General features: G+C 38.1%; 1 protein-coding gene and 3 pseudogenes across 1 annotated transcript; all 4 read left to right on the top strand.

Moving 5' to 3' along the window:
• Positions 1-2,025: 2,025 nt before the first annotated feature.
• LOC118981325 (olfactory receptor 4C15-like) lies at positions 2,026-2,949 on the top strand (annotated as a pseudogene).
• A 2,725-nt stretch (positions 2,950-5,674) lies between these two features.
• On the top strand, positions 5,675-6,558 carry LOC118981324 (olfactory receptor 4C11-like; annotated as a pseudogene).
• An 11,372-nt stretch (positions 6,559-17,930) lies between these two features.
• On the top strand, positions 17,931-18,899 carry LOC118981326 (olfactory receptor 4C15-like). The gene has a single exon (XM_037038019.1). The coding sequence runs from the start codon at positions 17,964-17,966 to the stop codon at positions 18,897-18,899; it is 936 nt and encodes a 311-aa protein (XP_036893914.1). The 5' UTR covers positions 17,931-17,963.
• A 2,842-nt stretch (positions 18,900-21,741) lies between these two features.
• LOC118981323 (olfactory receptor 4C11-like) lies at positions 21,742-22,575 on the top strand (annotated as a pseudogene).
• Positions 22,576-25,727: the final 3,152 nt, after the last annotated feature.

Here is a 25,727-nt window from a genome sequence, read left to right as displayed (position 1 = left end):
ATTACTTTATTTACCAATTTAACAAACAGATTATATGTATATGTACACACATTTGGAACATAAATTTTTGTTGTATGTACTGGTGAGGACACAACCATTCTTGCAAATTGATGTGTAGCTATAACAGATAGTCAACACATGGAGTACTTATCTGGATAACTCATGGGTAATGTGGCTGTTTTGCTAAGTGAGGGAATAGTTACTACAATTGGCCATGGCACTTATGGTACCCAAATTTTGCATTTTGTCAATTGGACACACTATAATCCTGTGGAATGAGCACGAAGGTTATATACGAACATTTTTAGATTGCAATAAAGTCACATAAATGACAAGTTGTACAATATCAGATGGGGATGCATAGCATAATTAATTAGTAAATATGTAAATAAGTCTCAAGACTCTAGACAAACTGAACATATTATTTCTGTTCCTTAACTTTGTGGTTGTTGCCAATTTGTATGTGTAGTAATTGGACTATTACCTTCTGAATCTACATCACTTGCTCTGTGTCATCAGGAGGCCTCCTTCAAGCATGAACAAAGGACTCAGAAGACTTTGATTTCCACAGGGGCATGAAGACAGCAGAAGGGCCAGCTCTGCTCCTTTGTCTCTTGATGCATTAGGAATACTTAAGTGTTGTAGCTGGGAGTCTGTGTTTAAATTCCAGACCCAGCATGTGACTTGACGGTTTCTCTTTCTGCATGGATTGTTTTCCAGGAAAACAGGGATGATAAGATTTAACGTGGACTATTTCCTAGGACTATTTCTTGAACAGCTACTTTCTTTACATTAGATCACTTGGTCATGCTGACAATACCCTTAAGTAGGTAGGTATTACAATTTTTCATACACACCCATTCTTATTTTAAATGGTGAATGAAGAAAGAACCTAACTCAGCATGTTCATACTTGCTACATGTTAGTGTAGAGCTAGGCACCTTTTCATAGAGCTTTCTTCTATTATAGGGAATGAATGAATTCATGTTTTGTTTTGATTTTTTTGTAATGAAGTTATTGGGGTGACCATGATTAATAAATTTATATATACATCAAGTGTACAATTGTATAGTACATCACCTGTATATTGAATTGTGTGTTCATCATCCAAAGTCAAGCCTCCTTCTATCACCATTTCTTCACCCTTTAACCTCTTCTACATACCCCTGTGCCTACCTCTCCTTCCCTCTGGTAATCACCACACTATTGTCTGTATCCATGAGTTGTTTTTCTAAATTTTTTCACCTTTTCACCCATGCCCTAACCACCTTCCCTGCGATAGCTGTCAGTCTGCTTTATGTATTCATCTTGAAGTCTCAATTCACTTCAGAGGTAACATTTTTGGATGAGTAGCAATGAAGTTTAAGTGACTCATATAGGACACTTTTTCAACAACTGAGAAGGGGGAAATGGAAGAGGGGAGTGGAGCATGGGGGATGGGATGTGATGTGAGTAATACACAGAAAAGTGTACTTGAAAAATAATTAAATAAATTTAAAGAAATAAATGACTCTTAAACTAGAGGTTATTTCTTCTTCTCTTTGTAGATAAGGTCATCTCATGATCATTGATGGCATGTGAGTCACCCAATTTCCATTGCATACTGATGGCAGCAAAGACCAATAAAGTATATGTTCTCTGTCCTCAATGTGGATGTGACTTCAGAATCCTCCTCAATAATTCACTCCAGGAAAACTGATCTGCTTTTGCAGTGGAGATGGAAATTCTGTCTCTTCCCTACTGTATATGAATACTTTCCCTACATATAAGCTCTGGCCACTTTTAAGTATTGAATAATTTATCTTCTCTTGACTTCTGCCAGGCCTTACAGTAAAGCCTTCAGCATATTTCTAATTATCTGTTCTCCTTTAAAACAGAAGTATGTAATCAGATTTTCACGTGGATGCACCAACTGGTCAATGACTGTGATACAATGGTATCATAAACTGGTCCCAGGTGATTTTTTCCTCATAATTGTAGATTGTATATTGTTACTATGGTGGCATTTAGCTTTTCCTTGGAATCATGCAAAACCACAGCTTTGTAACTGAATTCGTCCTCTTGGGGCTTTCACAGAATCCAAATGTTCATAAAATAGCTTTTGTTATATTTTTATTGAGCTACATGGCAACTCTCAGTGGCAACTTGCTAACTGTGACCATCAGCAGCAGCTCAGCACTCCAGGTTTTCCCCATGTACTTCTTCTTGGCTTTCTTGTCCCTCCTGGATGCCTGCTTCACCAATGTCATTACCCCCAAAATGACTGTGGACTCTCTGTCTGAGAGGAAGACCATCTCCTTTGCAGGCTGCATGACCCAGCTCTTTGCTGGACACTTCTTTGCTGGAGCGGAAATAATTGTCCTCACAGTCATGGCCTATGACCGCTGTTTGGCCATCTGCAAGCACTTGCATTACTCTTCTTTCATGAACTGGAGACTCTGTGGCATTCTGATGGGAGTGGCCTGGACAGGGGGCTTCCTGCATTCCACAATACAAATTCTGTTTGTTTTACAGCTACCCTTCTGTGGCCCCAATGTCATCGATAATATCGTATGTGACTTGTACCCATTACTAGAGCTGGCCTGCATTGACACTCCTGTCTTTGGCTTTTCTGTTGTTGCCAACAGTGGGTTAATGTGCATCATGATCTTCTCTTTGTTACTTGGTTCCTATGGTATCATATTGTGCTCTCTGAGAACCCACAGTATTGAAGGGAAGCAGAAGGCTCTCTCCACTTGTGGATCTCACATTGCTGTTGTGGTTTTGTTCTTTGTTCCCTGCATAGTCACGTATGCTTGAGCTCCATCTACTTTCACCTTTGACAAAATGGTGACAATATTTTACACCATACTAACGCCCTTTCTCAATCCTTTGATTTACATCATGAGGGATAGGGAAATGAAAAATGCCATGAGGAGTGCGTCGAGCAGAAAAACGATAGGTTTGTAATGAAAGATGAGTTTGATTTGATGGAGTCTACACTCAGTGGGTGTTCTAAGACACGATGCAGCTGCTGAACATAGTTCCTGCACAAAAAAGTTAGAGTGATCCAGGTTCCCTAAGTCTTGCTTGGCTTCAGCACTCTCAAAGCATCTCTGCTTCCCATGGGGCCAATGAAACATAGATGGCATTGAGTCACATTGTCAGAAGTTTCTGTCTTGCTGGACCCCTCACTTGAAGAGATTTAGGGTCAGGATACGATAGGGCGGTTCTTTCTCCACACCTGGGATTTCAGGTATCCTTGTCCATGAGTCATTACTGCACCCTCTTTCTGGTTTTTAGACAGTGATATTGCAGTAAGTCATAGAGCCAGAAATTGAGTTCTGTGATGAAATCTTGCATGAAGTTATCCTCCCTAATATTTTCTTTTACTCCCTTTTCTCTCTGTCTGTATGCTACACTCTATTCTCCTTTTCTTGGTTCTACTTACTTTCAATCAATTTTCTTTCTTGTACTCACTTCATTCATTCTCTACTCTTTCCTCTTCCACACTCTTATTCATTGTGGTATCGATTTTCTGCTTTGATATTTGCTTCACCACGTAGTATACAGAACCTGATTCTGCAATTAGACTAGAAAATTAAGGTAACAATTTGTGTCTTTCTTGGAGGGCTCAGGATTTCTGTTTTCTAGGATCTACATGATCCTAGAAAGTCTTCATAAAATATATATGAAATTGGTGTGCAGTTTTATATGACAGGGATGATAGACAGAGAGGCTATCTAATAGTACCTCACTCCAATTTTAACCTAACTGTACTTCGAAAAAGTTCCTTCCTTCCTTCCTTCCTTTCTTCCTTCCTTCCTTCCTTCCTTCCTTCCTTCCTTCCTTCCTTCCTTCCTTCCTTCCTTCCTTCCTTCCTTCCCTCCTTTTTTCCTCGATTCCTTTTTTCTTTTCTTTCTTCCTTTACTATTTATTTATTTGTTATTGTTGTCCAGATACAGTTATCTTCATTTTCCCCCCACCACTCCCCCTCACCCCAGCCATCGTCACTACCTAGTTTTGACTTTACCCCTCTTTGGGTTTGTCCACGAGTACATTGTAAATGTTCCTGACAACCCTCTTTCCCTTCCCCCATTATTTTCTCCCACCTCTCCACTGGTTACTGTCAGTTTGTTCTTAAGTAAAAGTGTCTGGTGATATTTTGTTTGCTTGCTTGTTTGTTTTCTTGGTTTCCCTGTAAATGAGTGGATGAAAAACTATGATACATTTACACGTTGAAATCCTATGCAGCAGAAGAGAGGAAAGAGTCCTACCCTTTGCCCCAAAATGAATGTGACTGGAGAGCATTATGCTAAGTGAAATAAACCAGGCAGTGAAAGAGAAATACCACATAATTTTACCTGTAAGTGGAAAACCTTTCTGTATGTCTGGTCAAAGTTTCCACATTGAAAGGACCTGGTAAATGAGCACACGTACCATGTAAAAGAATGTGAGCTCAAATGTAATAATAATAGTGAAAATTGTTTGAATAATAAGATTTTACAACAAGAATAATATATAATCCATGATTGTGTCATCAAGTTAAAGTAATACACAGTAATATAAGCAAATAGGTGATAGAGGCATTTGTCTATCTNCTTCCTTTACTATTTATTTATTTGTTATTGTTGTCCAGATACAGTTATCTTCATTTTCCCCCCACCACTCCCCCTCACTCCAGCCATCGTCACTACCTAGTTTTGACTTTACCCCTCTTTGGGTTTGTCCACGAGTACATTGTAAATGTTCCTGACAACCCTCTTTCCCTTCCCCCATTATTTTCTCCCACCTCTCCACTGGTTACTGTCAGTTTGTTCTTAAGTAAAAAGTGTCTGGTGATATTTTGTTTGCTTGCTTGTTTGTTTTCTTGGTTTACCTGTAAATGAGTGGATGAAAAACTATGATACATTTACACGTTGAAATCCTATGCAGCAGAAGAGAGGAAAGAGTCCTCCCCTTTGCCCCAAAATGAATGTGACTGGAGAGCATTATGCTAAGTGAAATAAACCAGGCAGTGAAATAAAAATACCACATAATTTTACCTGTAAGTGGAAAACCTTTCTGTATGTCTGGTCAAAGTTTCCACATTGAAAGGACCTGGTAAATGAGCACACGTACCATGTAAAAGAATGTGAGCTCAAATGTAATAATAATAGTGAAAATTGTTTGAATAATAAGATTTTACAACAAGAATAATATATAATCCATGATTGTGTCATCTAGTTAAAATAACACACAGTAATATAAGCAAATAGGTGATAGAGGCATTTGTCTATCTGGGAGCAAAGGAGAGATTTGTATTATTAAATATACTCCAACAGGTTCAAAATTTCTACAGGTATTAGAGAGAATGAGAGAAAAGAAAATTGCATTCTCCAGTACTGTGATGTACCCCAGGTCAGTGAGTTAGGAAAGTGCAGGAGTGTTAGGAAACATGAATCAGTTCAGTGATAAAACCCCTGAAAATATTGGTCTGATGCCATGTATACATCCTGCTGGGAGCTAAGTTCTTGTTTTTGTCCCCAATACTTCTCTTTACTTATTGAAAAGAAAGCAAAGAAGAACTATATGGCCTGGCTTTCACGGTTGTCCTACATTTGACCACAATTTTATCTCTTACATCTTTTTGATCAATGACAGCAATGTTTAGGAAGATCATCTTTATGTTTGATCTCCGTTATTAATCAAAGGAATGTTTGAGGTCTTCCCAATTTTTTACCTTACAACACTGTCAGGGAACTTTCTCATTGTAGTGACTATTAAAAACAACAAGTCCCTTGGGAATCCCTTGTACTTCTTCTTGTTCTATCTGCCCTTGGTTAATATCTGCCTCTCTACACTCACAGCCCCAAGATTGATTGTGAATGCCCTTTCTGAGAAGAACACTTCCTACAATGACTACATTACTCAAGTCTTCACAGTCCACTTCTTTGGGTGCATCAAGATCTTTGTGCTCAACCTCATGGCCTTTCATTGTTACACTGCCATTTGTAAGCCCTTGCAGTACCCAATCATCATGAGCCAGAGAGTGTGTGGTGTGTTGGTGATTCTGGCCTGGGTGGGATCTTGTATCCACTCTTCAGCACAGATTTTCCTAGCTTTGCAATGGCCGTTTTGTGACCCCAAAATGATTGACCACTATTCTTTTGACTTGCAGACCTTGTTGAAAGTATCCAGCGTGGACAAATATGTGATAAATTTGCTAGTTGTCTCTTATATTGGGTCCAAATGCATTGTGAGTTTTATAATCCTGGTTATCTCCTATGTTGTCACCTTTTACTCTCTGAGAAACCACAACATGGAAGGGAGGTGAAAAGCCCTTTCCACATGCACATTCCACTCTATTGTGTTTTTCATATTTTTTGGTGCATCTGTATTCATGTATACACACCCAACCACATTTCCAGTAGGGAAGATGGTGGCTGTATTTAACACAATGGGACATCCTTGCTCAACCCTCTGATATATACATTGAGGAATGCAGAGGTCAAAAATGTCATAAAAATGTTATGGTGTAACAGAGTAGGAATTCAGTTAATAAATACTACATGGGGGCTCCAATGTATATTTCCTTAATATATTAGTTTTGTTTCACAGGCAGGAAAGGTAAAATATTCTTTTGGGGAAATAAACAAGAAATCTGAGAGGATTGCATTAGAATATGGCTATTTCTTAAAATCCATAATCATTTTGAATAACCTGACATGATCCTTGATTGAATTCTACCAACATTTGGTCATATTCATTAGGTAATTTAGCTTCCTGTACAAATATTACTTAGGAAAGAAAAGTACTGACAAATGACACGATAAATGTGCATGAATGTGTATATATGCACCACTTCCCCCCTACATGTTACTCTCATCGTAATGAGTGCAGTGATCAGAGCTAATCCCTAGGGCCTGGACACTTACAGAGTCAAGGTTGCCACCTTGAGAAGCTGATGATTAGACAAGATGTTCTGAGAAATTACTCCTCTGGAAATCTGTGCCTGAGTCTCCTTCATTGTGGGTGTATACACTGATGAAGTCTCCAACTGCGATAAAAGCTGGAAACATCAGTTAAAACCTACAGTGTCTCTGGATAACCTCTCAAAATTAATTCTGTTGTGGTGAGGGAGAAAGGAGTGTGATATTTGGACAAGACAGCACTGTCAGTGAGTCAATGGCTCTTTGGGGTCTTCCCACTGTTCCTTACTAAGGAGAGGAAGAGGCAGTAGAGAGTTTGGCAGCAGAAATACATGAAGGTCAGGAAAGAGGGGAGGATAGATGACAATGCATGATGAAGAGAGAGAAAGGGAGAAAGGAAAGTCCAAACGTTGTCCAGTTGGGAGAGAGGAAGCTTTATCTTTCTTGTTTCTTGAGCATTAGTTTTTGGTGGATGAGCACTTGCAGGCAAATAATTGTCCTTGGCCCTATGTTTATTTGGGTATCAGAAAGGAAGTTTTGTTTTTGTTGTTTGGTTCTATAGTATCTCAAAAGTCAAAATTCAGATTTTTGGAGAAGAATCTGGTATGAAAAGTGAGACCTAGCACTTCTCAAATTTGGTCTTTTAGTTTCACAGGAGAATATTTTAAAATGTGTGTTTTCATATGGAAGACAACCTAATCCATGTATATAATTCCTAACCCATATCAATTCCACTTCAACTTCATAATCTCATAATCGAGTACTGTCATGCCATGTCAGTATCTGGGTTTATAATTATCATGAGATTGGTACCAGAAAGTATTACTCCTAGTCATCTGGACTGATGAGGAAAGAACACAATAAATTCATAAGTATGTGAAGCATTTCCATTAACTGAAGACAAAATGTTATGTTGCACCAAAGATTCCCAATAGTTCTGCTTCAGGAAAGTGGTGACAGAATAAATTTTTTAGTCCCAAATGGGACATTTGTCAGAGCTCTCAATATCATATACGCAAGCAGGTATTTAGTTTCATACTTCTTTCAAATAAACCATTTCTCTAATTTCTTACAGTTCTGTTTTGAGAGCAGTTGAATCTGGCCTTATGAAGATTATAATTAAGTGTAATCGGTTCTCAAGTAACCAAGACATTCAAAAAAAACATCAATTCTTATATTTTGTTATTCCTTCTAATTTATGGTAGTGTGAAAAAATGTATATCTGTGTCTAAATGAGAACTCAGAAAGCTTCAGGTATTTTCTTCTCGTTGTTAAATAATAGAGAGCCCAGATCTTCATATATTTGAGATAAGCGCCAGATTGGAAAAGGTGAGAGAAACATAATGGAATAAATAGACTGGAATCACAGGATGAAGCACAGCTGGGTTAAAGACGTATACAAGACAATAATGTTTCCTGAAGACAAGCAAATCTACAAAATCATCTGGGATGCGGTGAAACTTGGAGCTGTGAGTATTTTGTTATTTGACTGAAGCATCACGTTGCAGAAAGATCACATAAAGGCCAAAATAGTAAAAGGGTTGGAGAGCTATAGAAACAACTGTGAACCAGGATGCCCCAACCTGGGCAGAGATGAGATTGTGTGGCTGGCTGTTCCTCTATTTGATTTGGAAATCGTCAAAGAATAGAATGAATAGGAGGAAGGACAAGAATAATTACTAAAAGATACATTGGCCCCTTTCCTGCCGAAATAATTAATAATGAATTCTACTGATTTATTTTTAGAGGGTAAGAAAGGGAGAAAGACAAGGAGAGAAACACCAGTGTGTGGTTGCCACTCACATGGTACCCAGTGGGGACCCAGCCTGCAATACAGGCATGTGCCCTGAGTGGAAATTGAAAGAGTGACTCTTTGGTTTGCAGGCTACACTGAATCCACTGACCTTCACCAGCCAGGGCAAGTTTCCCCCAAGGTTAATAAAAGCTGGAAATGTATAAAACCAAGAATCTAACAAATTCAAAGCATAAAATTCATGGAGGGCATTACAATTAAACATAACGTATAATAAATTGGTGAAAAGCAGCAGCAAATTGTTAAAAGTAGCTAAAGAAAAAAGGCACTGCGCACAGAGAAATAAGGATAAAAATTACAGCAGAATTCTCTCTAGAAACAATGTCCACTATGTGAGAGTAGAATGACGTCTTTAAAACACTTGGGCTTACATCCATACAGCTGGTTGGATTTGTCACCTTTTACAACTGGGATGGAAGCAGAAGTGTGAAAATAACTGATAAAAAGCCTTCGGTTCTGTTCCAAGAACCCATAGACCCCAAGGTTAGAGTTTGCCAAATCCAATTCCAAAATGACAAAGAGCAAAGTCATGACGATTTGAAATCCAGTGAAAATCCATTCCAATCTGAGAGCACAATTCATTGTGGATTCCTGGATGTCATCAGGGGGAGCTTTAATGCCATGTTTCCAGATGTTCTCTACAACCTGATTCCCAGTTTCACCCAGGATGAGTTAACTTTCCATACTGATATGACAGTGACCTGCCTGCATGCTCAGTGTGCTAGCACCTTTCTCTGATGTCACTCAGCAAGAATAGAAATCTTGGCAGTTGTTAGTTCTTCAGTCTTACTCCAGTCACTGGGAAGACTAGGTTATTTCTGCTTTAGCATGGTCCTCTGGGAAATAATCAAAAAGAGAATTTTGAAAATCATTGTGGGTAACAGAAGTGGTACCTAGAGCATCCAACATCCTCAGGTGGTTTCAGGAAGAGCTTATTTTCCTTCTCTCCAAAGACAGTATATTTTTTAACTCTGTCTAGTATCCTGCACTTACCTTTGTTTTCTCTTCTCACACTTCCTGCCCTATCCTGGACACTTTCTTCACCATCTTACTGGAAGAATTCATCAAAACCTTTTCTATGGACATTATTTTCTACAACTGTCCAAACCAAACAAAAAAGTGACAATATTAAATATTTTAAGACATATTCTAAGGCAAATACCCCATGATCTCACTTTGAAGTGGGACTTGTTCAAGAAAACAAATAAGCAAGCAAATATAACCAGAGACATTGGAATTAAGAACAAGTAGACAATGAACAGAGGAGAGATGGGAGTGAGTGATGGGGTAAAATGGGTGAAGGGTTTTCAGGAACAATTAGAAAGGACACATGTACAAATCCAAGGTGGGGGAAAATTAGGGGAAAGAGATGGAGATGGCTGGGGTGAGGACAGGGAGAGGTTGGGGGAAAATGCAGACCACTGTACTTGAACAAGAGGGAAATAAAAAATGCAATAAAAATAAAAATAAATATAAAGGAGGAATACAGGTATACTTGCATGCATACCTGTGATTTCTATTACAGAACTGTGGAAGCCCTATTCATAGAATTAATTAGTTTGAGGCAAGCAAGAGAGATAGGATTCCATCCTTTATCAATAATGTGTGTTAGGTTAAAAAATAAATGAAGCAAAAGTGGTGCAATTTCATTTTTTTTGTAACTTTATTTGTGCTTTCTCCTGAGGTGATTTACTGTTATTTGTAGCTGAGCTGTGGTTGTTGTTTCTGACTTCACATTTTGGAAAAGACGTTAGTATTTCCATTACAGACATAATAATATCCATTATCTTTATGTTTCACATGCAGAGGGAAACCAAAGTGAAAATAATAAAAGAAATAAGGAGATATTCTTTGTACGTCATGACTAAATTGTTCATTAATATTTGAAAGTAAATGTTCGTATATTATCAATGAATCTGAATCCATGACTGATTTGTAAACAGAAACATTATGCTAATTGGATGTGAGAGTAACCTATGCTATCATATTTCTGATGGGCAGAAATGTCAGAAATGGCCTTGAAATGGCAATGAGCTCTTCAGCTTCTCAAATGCTGAGGTTTAGGCTGATAAGTCATCTGGGGTGAATATTAAGGCTGAAGCTGAACTTCACAGAAGGTTTTAAAAAAATCTACAAGGTATTTATGTTTGGGAAACAGTTTTTCACACACTAAAATGGCGCCCTTAAATGCCAGGTATATAAACAGTGGTGCTGTGCTGGTGCTCTGAATGACAGGAAGGTGAGGAGAGGGATGTCAGGAAGGCATTTTGTGTAAAGGCAGAGAGTTGGCATGAACTCAATGATGGGGAGAAAAAAAGAGGGCTCACACATAGTTTATGCCAGGGAAAAACACTGGACCCAGAGATGCCATTCAAGGTGGCTGATGTAGTATCTTCAGACAATTCACCATGTTGAGGGAATTGTGTCTGCAAGTAGGAGCCATTTTCAGTAGCTCAATAGTAAGATTCATCACCAAAGCTTCTTGCCAAAAAATCTTGGTTTGCTATGAGAAAATAACACTGGAGAGTTGATTTAAAAAAAGTGCCCGTTACTGTTGAAGTAGTTTTAGCACCAAGCATTCTAAATAATTAAAGCATTGAATCAGCCTTGGAGACCATGAGTCCATGTCAGAAGGAGATAGTGACTAGTTGGCTTTGTACAAGAGGGAATGTACTTTTCCTTCCCTGGTTTGTGAGCCAAAGGCTGGGCTATATCCAAGGGTGGTATAAACAATAAATCACCAACATTGCCTCAGTAGAGCTCATGACCCCAAGGAGTAACACCTCAGAGAGACACTTGGCATATGTGTGTAAAAGTCTATACATCAGATAACAAGTCACATTGGATTTTTTTTTATAAAAATTGAAGGCTTATTTTTTTAGGTCATTTTTATGTTTAGCAGCAATGTTGAATTGAAGGTGCAGAGAATTTCCATATACCCTTTGTATACATAGCCTCATATACACATGCACAGCTTCCTCCCATTATCAATGTCCCCTACCAGAGTAGTACATTTGTTAACCTTGGTGTACCTACATCGGCACATCATAATCACCCAAGTCCACAGTTTATCTTAGGGTTCTCTCTTGGTGTTGTGCATTCTGTGAGATTGAACAAATGTGTAATGACATGAATACATCATTATAGTAATCTAAGAGTAGTTTTACTGTCCTAATAATCTTTTGTGCTCACTTATTCCTCTACTCACACTATCCTGCCAATCTTCATATTGAATTATTAAATTGCAATACAAGATTAAGGTAAATGGATCTTTTATTAGGCCACCCTTTTGAGGCCTTCACTTTTAAGGAACTTCTTGTAGGCTAAACGACATGCAGACTCAAGATTCTGGAGGTTCATCGACTTTTGGAGATCTGCAACAAATCACTAAGAGAGTAGATGTGATGCATCTCATGATGATTTTCCAAACAGAAGATTCTGTTTTACTTGGGTAGGCTTTTGAGCCCAGGCTAAATTCTGGGGAGCACAGAACTTTATGATATCATGCAATACTCTGAGGCCCTTTTTTGTCATTCCTCTCTGAACATCCACAAGTCACCTTTAATTAATATAGGTGTATAGACGTAGATGGAAACTTTTTTATAAATATGATTCTTATTAATAGAAGCATAATCATATAACTCAGATTTAAATTTCTACATCACATATTTTAATATTTTACACAAAAGGGAATTTCTGCTTCAAAGACTCTCTTCCCTTCACAGGACACCAGCCTATTTTAGTATTTATTTTTTTTCTCCAAATACAATACATAAAAGTTGGGTAAGAATTGAACCTCAGGTTGCAGCCACCACACTACCTCCCTGGGTTATACTTGATAGTAAATGAGAAGAACTAGAAAAGTTTTTGTCTTCTAATGCTGGAGAGTTGTTTCAGGGCCCTGGATGGGGACAAATTAGTTTCTTGTGGATCCGCTTCCTCTTCTACCAAAGACACTTCTATTTTTTCTCCCTGTGTTTTCTTTAACACCTTCAATCATCCTTTGCATTGGGCTCCTATCACCCCATATGTTTGTTCATCGCAAGGCACCACAAACCTCCAAAACCTGTTTGCATTTGGTTACTGAGGATGAGGTGGGTTAACTTACTCTTCTGAAGGATAAACAGATAAACCCAAGTTAAGATTCCTACAACATGTGGGATGCTTCTGATCAGTGAAGGAAAGAAATCTCTAGGGAATGTCACTCTCCAGGGTGCTAATATTGTATGTCATTATGTCTTAAAATATTCCCTTATGATTTCTGAAAGAAATTTTACCCCTTGTATGTCATGGAGGGCTGCTTTTTAAAAGGGATAAAAATACTTGGCACCAAGTTAGAGAGTTCTCACAGGTAAGTGACAGATTTCTACCTTTGAACTCAGAAATGCACCTATTTTAAGTAGGTTAACTTAATTTTCCCCAAGTGTATTTGATATGATGAGTAGCCTCAGATTTCTGCTTCAGAAGTGATCAGGAATAGTTACATGGCTGAACTGAAAAGGCTGTAGTGGTATCCACTTGGTCGTGGATTTGCCTCTTTCTTAAAATGAACTAAATCAATAGGGCAATAGAAAAAAAAGAAGATTCAGGCATCAATCTGGCAGGACATATGTGGACATGGAGAAAAGTTATTTTTTTCAAATTCCAGAAACAGTAAGGGTGTACAAATGAGACATTTAGGGACATCAGCAGAGGATTATAGAGAGGAAAGAAAGGACTCTGAAATCTGAAGAGTCATTTTCCAGATACTCAAAAAGAAACATAATTAGCTAGATAGAGAATAAATCCTTTATTGCTAAAGTACAGAATACACTGGATTTAAAGAATTTAACTAGAAGAGCAATTTGAATGGGTTTTTAATTTTTTCTTTTAATTTTAATTATTATATTTCATAGAAGAATACTTGCAAATGTGATGGATATACACAAATAGGTACATATAAATGCATGTGAAATTCGCTGCTTGAAATATGACTATAATGTAGTACTTATGACAACCTTATTACTGATATTTCATATAGTTTTGATTATTATATGTATTTCAAAGTTGAAAAAGGAATTTCTATTATTTTTGGAACAAATGATGCAAGCATTTGGTTGGTTAGAAAATGAATGAGAAAGAAATAGTGGGCACTGGGAAGACTGGGGAGGCCAAATTCCCAAGGCTACAGCCCCATGAGGTGGCCTAAAGCCCAGAGTCCATGGCTGGGAGGGGCCCTGCACAATCTGGTGTAGCTCCAGTGTATTAAAACACATGGCTCTGAAGAAAGGAAAGACCTTGAAATCTTCTAGGAAAAAATACAAACAGAATCAGCTGCTTCCTATAGAAGTGCATGAACTTCAAATTGATTTCAAAGTGAGTATGGAGATTGGGATGGGCTGGGCCAATGATATGGCTATTTGTGGAGGCTTTATGTTTGTTTAAGATTTTTCCTGTATGATTGTATGTATGTTAGCATGTTAGTTCCACTAATATAAATTAATCCTACTGGAGACAATAAAATTATAGTCACAACCCATCCGCTTTGTTTTTAACTTTTCAGATACAGGATAATATGGTGTGGGTTTTAAAGTTCGATTCTTTTAGGTTTGCTGAATGACGCTCAACTCACAGAGCTACACCAGTGAGGCCTTAGGCTTGATCCTTAATGTTAACTCTACATACTGAAAGTAAGTCTATGGTATGTTCTCTTCTATATTTTAAAATTATATTAGAATGTGCAAAGAAGTAGAATTATTGCAAGTTTTTATTTTCTCACTTAACACATTGTACACATGCCTCACCGTCTATATCCTCTTATTATTTAGCATTCACAGCATCTTAATTTGTAGTAATCTGATTTGCATAATCATGTCCCTATTATTGAACATTTTGTATACTTCTAAATTTTTATTGTTATAAAAATTGCATGCATCATCTTCAGTTACAGAACTTACATTACTTCATTTCGCCTTTATAAAATTTTTTAGGATTGGATTCCAAAAAAAGGGATAGAAACATGTTTGCAATCCTGAAAATATTTGTTAAAACNTCTATATCCTCGTATTATTTAGCATTCACAGCATCTTAATTTTAGTAATCTGATTTGCATAATCATGTCTTATTATTGAACATTTTGTATACTTCTAAATTTTTATTGTTATAAAAATTGCATGCATCATCTTCAGTTACAGAACTTACATTACTTCATTTCGCCTTTATAAAATTTTTTAGGATTGGATTCCAAAAAAAGGGATAGAAACATGTTTGCAATCCTGAAAATATTTGTTAAAACACTTCTGAAAGGATTACATGAAATGAATCAGTTTGATTGCAATTTAAGAATTAATATAAATTTCCCCCCTTTATTGAATTGATTGGGGTGATATTGGCTAACAAAATGATACAATTTTCAGGTGCACGATTCAACAACAGATCATGTGTACATTGTATTGTGTGTTCAACACCTCAAGTCTAGGTTCTGTCTTTCACCATTTATTCCCCCATACCTTTCTTCACCACACCCGCCCCCCGCAAACCTTCCCTCTCCTTTGCAATCACCACATTTTTGTTAGTGGCCATGAGTGTTCTGTCTTTTATTTTTCTGTTTTCCTCAGTCTCCTCACTTCTCTCCCTCAGCAGCCTTCATCTCCAAGAGCTGTCAGCCTGTGGTATCTATGAGTCTGTCTCTATTTTGTTTGTTTGTTCATTTTGTTTATTAGATTCCACGTATGAGTGAAATCATATTGTATGTCTTTCTCTGAGTGGCTTACTTCACTCAGAATAATGCTCTTCAGGTCCATCCATACTGTTGCAGATTAAGCTTTTAAAGCCCAGCAGTATTCCATTGTGTATATGTACCTTTAGTGAGGGTGAGGACATGGAGATAAAGGAACCCTGGTGCACTGTTGGTGGGAATGCAGATTGGTGCAAGCACTGTGGAAAACAGGATGGAGATACTTCAAAAAATTAGTAATGGCATTGCCATATGACTCAGTGATTCTACCTCTGGGAATTTATCTGAATTTACCCAAAACAATAATTTGAAAGAACATATGCCCACTCTGTTCATTGCTGAGAAGCTGATAACTGCTGGCCCATACATCGGTATCATTTACTTTTAACAAATGGTTGTTGACTGATCCAGTGACCTTACAGTGTTTGCTTTATACTCTAGTTTTCTGGGTGGAAATTTGTAGCTGAATACAGTGTTCACAGTGCAGCTTTGTTTAAGAATGTCTAGTACCTTGGGAATTTAATTGAAATGGTTATTTTAAAATAAACATTAAGACAAATACTACTGTTACCTATCATATATTTATTGCAAATTTTTCTCATTAGCTCTGAATAATTTTCACAAAGAACACGTTATCTTTAATTCCCACTGTAAGCTTAATAGCAATTTTATTTATCACTTTAACAAACAGATTATATGTCTATGTACACATGCATTTGGGACATAAATTTCTGTTGTATGTGCTGGTGAGGACACAACCATTCTTGGAAACTGGTGTGTAGCTATGGAAAATAGTATATAGTTGCAGTACTTATCTGGATAACTCATGAACAATGTGGCTGTCCTGCTAAGTGAGGAAATAGTTACTACAATTGGTCATGGCACTTATCATACCCAAATTTTACGCTTTTCCAATTTGACACTCACCATGATTCTGTGAGATGAGCACAGAGGTTATACATGAACATACTTAGTTTGCAATAAAGTTATATATATGGCAAGTTGTACAATATCAAATTGGGCCAAATATTACAAATAATTAGTAAATATGTAAAAAAAACTCAAGACTTTAGTCAAACTCAGCATATTATTTCTATTCCTCACCTATGTGTTTGTTGCCAATTTGTATGTGTAGTATTTGGACTATTACTTTCTGAATCTACATCACTTGCTCTGTGTCATCATGGGACCTCCTTCAAGCTGAGCAAAGGACTCAGAAGACTTTGATTTCCACAGGTGCATGAAGAGAGCAGAAGGGCCGACTCTGCTCCTTTGTCTCTTGATGCATTAGGAATACTTAAGTGTTGTAGCTGGGAGTCTGTGTTTAAATTCCAGACCCAGCATGTGACTTGACGTTTTTCTTTCAGCATGAATTGTCTTTCAGGAAAATAAGGATAATAAGATCTAACATGGACTTTTTCCTAGGACTATTTCTTCAACAGCTACTTTCTTTACATTCATTCACTTGGTCATGCTGACAATACCCTTAAGTAGGTAGGTATTATAATTTTTCATACACACCCATTCTTATTTTAAATGATGAATGAAGAAAGAACCCAAGTCAGCATGTGCATACTTGTTACACGTTAGTGTAGAGCTAGGCTTCTTTCCATAGAGCTTTCTTCTTCTATAGGGAATGAATTAATTCATCTTTTCTGTTTTGTTTCTTATAATGAAATTATTGGGGTGGCAATGATTAATAATATTATACAGACATCAGCATAGAATTCTATAGTACATCACCTGTATATTTTATTGTGTTCACCATCCGAAGTCAAGCCTCCTTCTATCACCATTTATTCACCCTTTAACCTCTTCTACATATCCCTGTGCCCACCTCTCCTTCCTTCTGGTAATCACCACACTATTATCTGTGTCCATGAGTTGTTTTTCTTAATTTTTTTGCCTTTTACCCATCCCCTAACCACCTTCCCTCTGACAGCTGTCAGTGTGCTTTCTGTATTCATATTAAAGTCTCAATTCAGTTCAGAGGTAACAAATTTGGATGAATAACGATGAATTTTAAAGGACTCTAAATTAGGGGTTATTTCTTCTTCTCTTTGTAGATGAGGTAATCTCATGATAAGTGATGGTATGTGAGTCAGCACATTCTCATTCCATACTGATGGCAGCTGTGACCAATAAAGTATAAGTTCTCTGTCCTCAATGTGGATGTGACTTCAGAATCCTCCTCAATAATTCACTCCAGGAAAAGTGATGTGCTTTTGCAGTGGAGATGAAAACTATGTCTCTTCCCTACTGTGTATGAATACTTTTCCTACATATAAGCTGTGGTCACTTTAAAGTATTGAATAATTTATTTCCTCCTGACTTCTGCCTGACATTCCACTACAGCCTTCAACAAATTTCCAATATTCTATTCTCCTTTACAACAGAAGCCTGTAACCATCTTTTCACATGGATGCACCAACTGGTCAATGACTGTGATACAATGGTATCATAAAGTGGACTCAGGTGACTTTTTTCTCATAATTGTAGATTTTATATTCTTACTCTGGAGGCAATTATCTTTTCCTTGGAAATCATGCAAAACCACAGCTTTGTAACAGAGTTCATCCTCTTGGGGCTTTCACAGAATCCAAAAGTTCAGAAAATAATATTTGTAATACTTTTGTTGAGCTACATGGCAATTCTTGGGGGCAACTTGCTAATTGTGGTGACCATCAGCAGCAGCCCAGCACTCCTGGGCTCCCCCATGTACTTCTTCTTGGCTTTCTTGTCCCTCCTGGATGCCTGCTTCTCCACTGCCATCAGCCCAAAGCTGATTGTGGACTCTCTTTCTGAGAGGAAGACCATCTCCTTTGAGGGCTGCATGACCCAGATCTTTGCTGAACACTTCTTTGCTGGAGCAGAGGTGATTGTCCTCACAGTCATGGCCTATGACCGCTATGTGGCCATCTGCAAGCCCTTGCATTACTCTTCTATCATGAACTGGAGACTCTGTGGCATTCTGATGGGTGTGGCCTGGACAGGAGGCTTTCTCCACTCCATAATACAAATTATCTTTCTTTTACAGCTGCCCTTCTGTGGCCCCAATGTCATTGATCATTTCATATGTGACTTGTACCCATTACTAGAGCTGGCCTGCACGGACACTCATGTTTTTGGCTTTTTTGCACTGGCCAACAGTGGGTTTATATGCACCATAATCTTTTCTTTGTTGCTTGCCTCCTATGGTATCATCTTGTGCTCTCTGAGACTTCACAGTACTGAAGGGCAGTGGAAAGCTCTCTCCACTTGTGGATCTCACATTGCTGTTGTGGTTTTGTTCTTTGTTCCCTGCATAATCACGTATGTCCGACCTCCATCCACTTTCTCCTTTGACAAAATGATGACAATATTTTACACCACCCTAACGCCCTTGTTCAATCCTTTGATTTACACTGTCAGGAATAAGGAGGTGAAAAATGCCATGAGGAATGTGTGGAGCAGAATAATGGTAGTTTGTCATGATAGATGAGACTGATTTGATGGAGTATACACTCAGTGTGCATTCTAAGACATGGTGGAGCTGCTCAATGTAGTTCTCAATATCAAGAGTTAGATTGGTCTAGGTTCCCTAAGTCTTCCATGGCTTCAGCCCTCTCAAAGCATCTCTGCTGCCTGAGGCGTCAATACACCTTAGACTGTATTGAGGGCAGATTGGAAGTAGTTTCTCTCTTGCAGGCCCCCTCACTGGAAGAGATTTAGGTGGAGAATAGGATAGGGCTGTTCTTGTTTTACACCTGTTTTTTTTTTCATGCAAATAAGGTTTATTGGTGATATGTTCTCATGGAATAGAACAGGCAAGGGACCTGTTGTGGTAGGGGAGAAAGGCAAGGGCATAGGTGGCAAGAGCAAGAGCCTTTGTTCTGAGGATTTACATAGTTGGTGGGATGGGGGAGGGTGAAGAAATTATGTATTGATGGTCTGGTAAGGGTGGTGCTAGCTTTTCAGGATGGGGGTGTGTTTACCCAAAGGTATTCCAGCCTTTCAGATCCTGGGATGAAAGCACAGTTTCCAAGGCATTTTCCCCCAGATTCAAGGAAAAAAAGCATAGAATTCCAAGGACTGCTGAGTCAGTGTGTGGAACATGTAGCCCTCCATCCCTCCTCCTCCATGTCATTTTTTTTTTTTGCTGTCTTTCCTACCTAACATTCCCCACTCAAGGATTTGGAACCGAAATCTTTGGGGATATGTGGGGTGAGGACTGCTCTGGCTGCTTCCCGCTGTAAAAGGGATGTTGAGAGTTCTTTGGGTTCTGTCCACTCACTAATTTTGGTTGGAGGCAGTGGAGAGAAGTGTCTATGCATCAGCCCATGATAGGTGTCCAGAGCCTGAGGTCCCAGCCATGGGTAGTGATTGCTGCCTCTGAGTTCCAAACAGCTAAAGACAAAGCGTGCCATCCGAGTCAACATGTGATTCACCGCACCGTTTATGTCATAGGAGAAACTCCCAGAAATTTGGTTCTTCTCCATAGTTGGTGGAATTTACACCTGGGTTTTCAATGACCTTTGTCCATGATTCATAACTGCACCTTCTATCTGGTTTTGGCCAGTGATATTGCAGTAGGTCATAAAGACAGAAGTTGAGTTCTGTGATGAAATCTTGCATCAAACTATCCTCTATAGTATTTTCTTTTGCTCCTCCTCCTCTCTTTCTCTCTTTATGCTACCCTCTGAATCTTCTTTTTTTGGTTCTGCTCACTCTCACTGTCCTCTCTCCTGTATTCACTTCACTCGTTCTCTACTCTTGCCTCTTGTACGCTCTCATTCATTTAGGTATCTGTTTTCTGCTTTGATATTTGCTTCACCACGTACTTATTCAGAACTTGATTCTGAAATTAGACTATAAAATTAAGGTAACAATTTTTGTCTTTCTTGGAGGGCTCAGGATGTCTGTTTTCTAGGATCGATATGATCCTAGCAAGTCTTCGTAAAATCTACATGAAATGGGTGTGAGTTGTATGTGACATGGATGGTGAATGCTAGAGAGAGAGACTATCTAATAGTACTCCACTCTAATTTTAACCTAACTGTTCTTGGAAAAGTTTCCTTCCTTCCTCTTTCCTTCCTTCCTTCCTTCCTTCCTTCCTTCCTTCCTTCCTTCCTTCCTTCCTTCCAACTTTCCTTCCTTCCTTCCTTGCTTCCTTCCTTCCTTCCTCGCTTTCTTCCTCCCTCCCTTTCTTTTTTTCTTTCTTCCTTTTTTCCTTCATCCTTCCTTTCTTCTTTTCTTCCTTTACTATTTATTTTTTAATGTTGTCTAACTACAGTTGTCTCTATTCCACCCCCCATTCCTCCTCACCCAAGACATCCCCACTACCCACTCTCTTTTGATTCTACTCCTCTTTCGTTTTGTCCAGGAGTACTTTGTACATGTTCGTGACAACCCCTTTCCCCTCCCCCCATTATTTCCTCCCATCTCTCCTGCGTTTACTGTCAGTTCATTCTTAATTTCAATGACTCTAGTTATATTTTGCTTGCTTGTTTGTTTTGTTGTTTTCATAGCAAATGAGTGGGTCAAAAAATTATGATACAGTTACATGATGAAATGATATGCTGCAGAAAGAAAGAAAGAGTCCTACTCTTTGCCAAACCATTGATGGAACTGGAAAGCATGATGCTAAGTGACATAAGCAGGCAGTGAAAGAGAAATACCACATGAATTTACCTCTAAGTAGAAAACAATTCTGTATCTCAGGTCAAGGTTCCCACATTGGAAAGACCAGGCACATAGGCACATTACCTTGTAAAAGAATGTGCAGGTTAAATGAAATAACAATAGTGAAAATTGTTTGAATAATAAGTTTATACAACAAAAATAATATATAATCAAGGATTGTGTTATTCAGTTAAAATGACACACAGTAATATAAGCAAATAGGTGATTTAGGCATTTGTCTATCTGGGGGAAAAGGAGAGACTTGTATTATCAAATGTATTTGAACTTGCTTAAAATTTAAACGTTAAAAGTAAGAATTAAAGAAGGGAAAATTAGATTCTTCACTACTGTGATGTACCCTCAAATCAAGGAGTTAGGAAAGGGCAGAAGTGTTAGGAACATGAATTAATTCAGTGATAAAGGGTATGCAAATGTTGGTCTGGTTTAAGGTGTACACCTTGTCAGGAGCTAAGTTCATGTCTTATGTCCCCAAGACTTCTCTTTACTTATTGAAAAGAAAACAATGTAGAATTATATAACCTGGCTTTCATCGTTGTCCTACATCTGTCCATAATTTTATCTCTTACAATTTTTTCATCAATGGCAGCAGTGTTTTGCCAGATCATCTCTATGTTTGATATCGGTTATCAATCAAAACAATATTTGTGGTCTTCCCAATTCTTTATCTTACAATACTGTCAGGGAACTTTCACATTGTAGTGACTATTATAAGCAACAAGTCCCTTGGGAATCCCATCTATTTCTTCTATCTGTCCTTTGCTGATGTCTGCCTCTGTAGAACCACAGCCCCAAGATTGATTGTGAATGCCCTTTCTCAGAAATAGAACACTTCCTACAATGAGTACATGACTCAAGTCTTCACAGTCCACTTCTTTGGATGCATGGAGATCTTTGCACTCATCCTCATGGCCTTTCGTTGCTACATCACCATTTGTAAGCCCTTGCAATACCCAATCATCATGAGCCAGAGAGTGTGTGGTGTGTTGGTGGTTCTGGCCTTATGGGATCTTGTATCCACTCTTCAGCACAGATTTTCCATTGCTTCACAATTTCCCTTTTGTGGCCCCAATGTGATTGACCACTATTCTTGTGATTTGCAGCACTCGTTGCAACTTGCCTGCATGGAGCTGTATGTGATAAATTTGTTGGTTGTCTCTAATAGTGGGGCCATTTGCATGGTGAGTTTTATAATCCTGCTTATCTCCTATGTTGTCACCTTTTACTCTCTGAGAAACCACAACATAGAAGGGAGGTGAAAAGCCCTTTCCACATGCACATTCCACTTTATCATGGTTGTCATATTCTTTGTTACAACTGTATTGATACATACACACCCACCAACCATGTTTCAAGTAGACAAGATGAAAGCTGTATTTAAAAGGATTGGGACATCCTTGCTCAACCCTGTGATCTATACATTGAGGAATGTGGAGGTTAAAAATGCCATGAAAATATTATGATGTAACAAAGTATGACTTCAGATAATAAATTCTATATGGGGATTCCAATGTATACTTCCTTAATATCTTAGTTTTGTTTCATGGGAAGGAAAGGGAAAATATTCTTTTGAGGAAATAAAGAAAAATCTTTGAAGATTTAATTAGAATATGGTTATTACTTAAAGTTCATAATCCTTTTGAACAACCTGGGTTGACCCTTGCTTGAATTCTATCAACATTTGGTCATACTCCTTAGGTAATTTAGCTTCCTACACCTTCCTTTTCTTCTTAGGAAAGAAAAGTACTAACAAATGACAGAAAAAGTGTCTGTTAATGCATATGTGTATATGCACCATATTTTTTCTAGATTTCATTTTTGCCTGTATGAATGTAGTAATCTGAGCTAATCTCTAGAGCCTGGAAAGTTATAGAGTCAAGGTTCACCATATTGACAAGCTGATGAGTAGAGAATATGTTCTGAGATATTACTCCTCTGGAAATCTGTGCCTGAGCCTCCTTCAGTGGGGGTGTCTTCACTGATGAACCCTCCAATTGTGATCAAAGATAGAAACATCAGTGAACCCTACATTGTCTCTGGAAAACTTCTCAAAATTAATTCTGTGTGAGGTGAGGGAGGGAGGAGTGTGATATTTGGACAAAACAGCACTATCAGTGAGTCAATGGCTCTTTGGGTCTTCCCACTGTTCCTCACAAAAGAGAGAAAGACACAGTGGAGAGTTTGGCAGCAGAAATATGTGAAAGTCAGGAAAGAAGTGAGGACAGAGAACAATGCATAATGAAGAGAGAGAAAGGGAGAAAGGAAAGTGAAAATGGTGTCCAAATTGGAGAGAAGGAGCTTAATCTTTCTTATTCCTTGAGCATTACTTTTGGGTGTATGAACACTTGCAGGCAAATAATTGTCCTTGGCTCTATGTTTATTTGGGTATCAGAAAGGAAGTTTTGTTTTTGTTGTTAGGTTCTATAGTATCTCAAAAGTCAAAATTCAGATTTTGGGGGAAGAATCTTGTATGAAAATTGATGCCAAGCACTTTTCAAATCTGGTCATTTACGTTCACAGGAGAATATTTGAAATTGTGTGTTTTCATATGGAAGACAACCTAATCAATGTGTATAATTCAGAGCCCCCACCAACTCCACTTCAACTTCCTAATCTCATAATGGAGTACTGACATGCCATTTAAGTACTGAGTTATTAATTATCATCAAATTGGCACCAGAAATTATTACTCCTAGTCTTATGGACTAATGAGAAAAGGACACAATAAACTCATAAGTATGTGAAGCATTTCCATGAACTGAAGACAAAATTTTATGTTGCACCAAAGATTCCTGATAGTTATGGTTCAGGGAAGTGGTTGCAGAATAAATATTTTAGTCTCAAATGGGACATTTGTCAGAGCTCTGAATACCATATACACAAGCAGCTATTTGGTTTCATACTACTTTCAAATGAACAATTTTCTGAATTTCTTATAGTTCTGTTTTGAGAGAACTTGAATCTGGCATTATGCAGATTATACTTAAGTGTAATTGATTCTCAAGTAACCAAGACACTCAAAATAAAACATCAATTCGTATCTCTTGGTATTCCTTCAAATTTATTGTAGTGTGACAAAAAAAGATTATTTGTGACTAAATGAAACCTCAGAAAGCCTCAGGAATTTCCTTCTCATGATTAAATAATAGAGAGGCCAGATCTTCTCATATTTGAGATAATGGCTTGATTAGAAAAGGTGAGAGAAACATAATGGAATAAATAGACTGGAATCACAGGATGAAGTACAGCTTGGTTTAAGACATATACAACACATTAATGTTTCCTGAAGACAAGCAAATTTACAAAGTCCTCTAGGATGAGGTGAAACTTGGAGGTGTGACTAGTTTGATATTTGACTCAAGGAACACATTGCCAAAAGATGGCATAAAGTCCCAAAGTAATAAAAGGGTTGGAGAGCTACAGAAATGACTGTGAACCAGGATGCCCCAAACTGGGCATGGATGAGATTGTGTGGCTGTTCCTCTACTGGATTTGAAAATCATCAAAGAATAGAATGAATGGGAGGGAGAGCAAAAAATACTAAAAGGAATATTGTCCAATTCCCCCCAAATTAATTAATTAATTGATTAACTACAAATTCTATTGATTTATTTTTAGAGGGTAAGGGAGAGAGAAAGGGAGGGGGCGAAATATCAATGTGTGGTTGCTTCTCCTATGTTCTCCATTGGGGACCCGGCCTGCAACTCAGACTTGTGCCCTGACTGGGAATTGAAGGAGTGTTTGGTTTGCAGCTCACATTCAACCGACTGAGCTATATCAGCCAGGGCAAGTTTCCCCCCAAGTTTAATAAAGGGTGGAAATGGATAAAACCAAAAATCTCACAAATCCCAAGCATAAAATTCATGGAGGAAATTACAATTAAAGGTAACTTGTAATAAATTGGTCAAAAGCTGCAGCAAATTGTTAAAAGGAGCTAAAGAGAAAAGGTATAGTGCACAGAGATAGAAAGATAAAAATTATAGCAGAATTCTCACTAGAAACAATGTAAACTAGGAGAGAGTAGAGTGATGTCTTTAAAACACTTGAGTTTACAGGTGGTTGGTTTTGTCACTTTTCACAACTGGGATAGAAGTAGAAGTGTGAAAATAGCTGATAAAAAGCATTTGCTTCTCTTCCAAGATCCCATAGTCCCTGAGGGTAGAGTTTGCCAATGCCAATTCCAAAATTAAAAAGAGCAAACTCATGATGACTTGAAATCCAGCCAAAGTCCATTCCAATCTGAGAGCACATTTCATTGTGGATTCCTGGATGTCATCAGGGGGAGCTTTAATGCCCTGTTTCCAGATGTTCTCTACAACCTGATTCCCAGTTTCACCCAGGATGGGTTAACTTTTCATACTGATATGATAGTGAAATTATGATGATGTACTTAAAAGCAGGGTGTCATGGTCCAGGTAGCAGGGTTAATGCAACGTGTGAGTCTATCATTTAACTGCACACTTGGACTAGTTACATAACCTTTCTGGCTCTCAGAGTCTTTCTTTTTGGTGGGGATTATATTACCAAATTCAAAGGGTATAGAAACCAATAATACATGTGCAGTCAAGAGGAGACTTCTTCACACATAATATTGTGCATGCTCAATAAAGAGCAGCTGTTAGAATGCAAA

Source organism: Sturnira hondurensis, unplaced genomic scaffold (assembly GCF_014824575.4).
Source record: "Sturnira hondurensis isolate 20B ecotype Veracruz unplaced genomic scaffold, ASM1482457v3 Scaffold0023961, whole genome shotgun sequence".
Lineage (NCBI taxonomy): Eukaryota > Metazoa > Chordata > Mammalia > Chiroptera > Phyllostomidae > Sturnira > Sturnira hondurensis.
The sequence above is the reverse complement of the archived record's forward strand: the minus strand, read 5'-3'. Positions and strand labels throughout refer to the sequence as shown.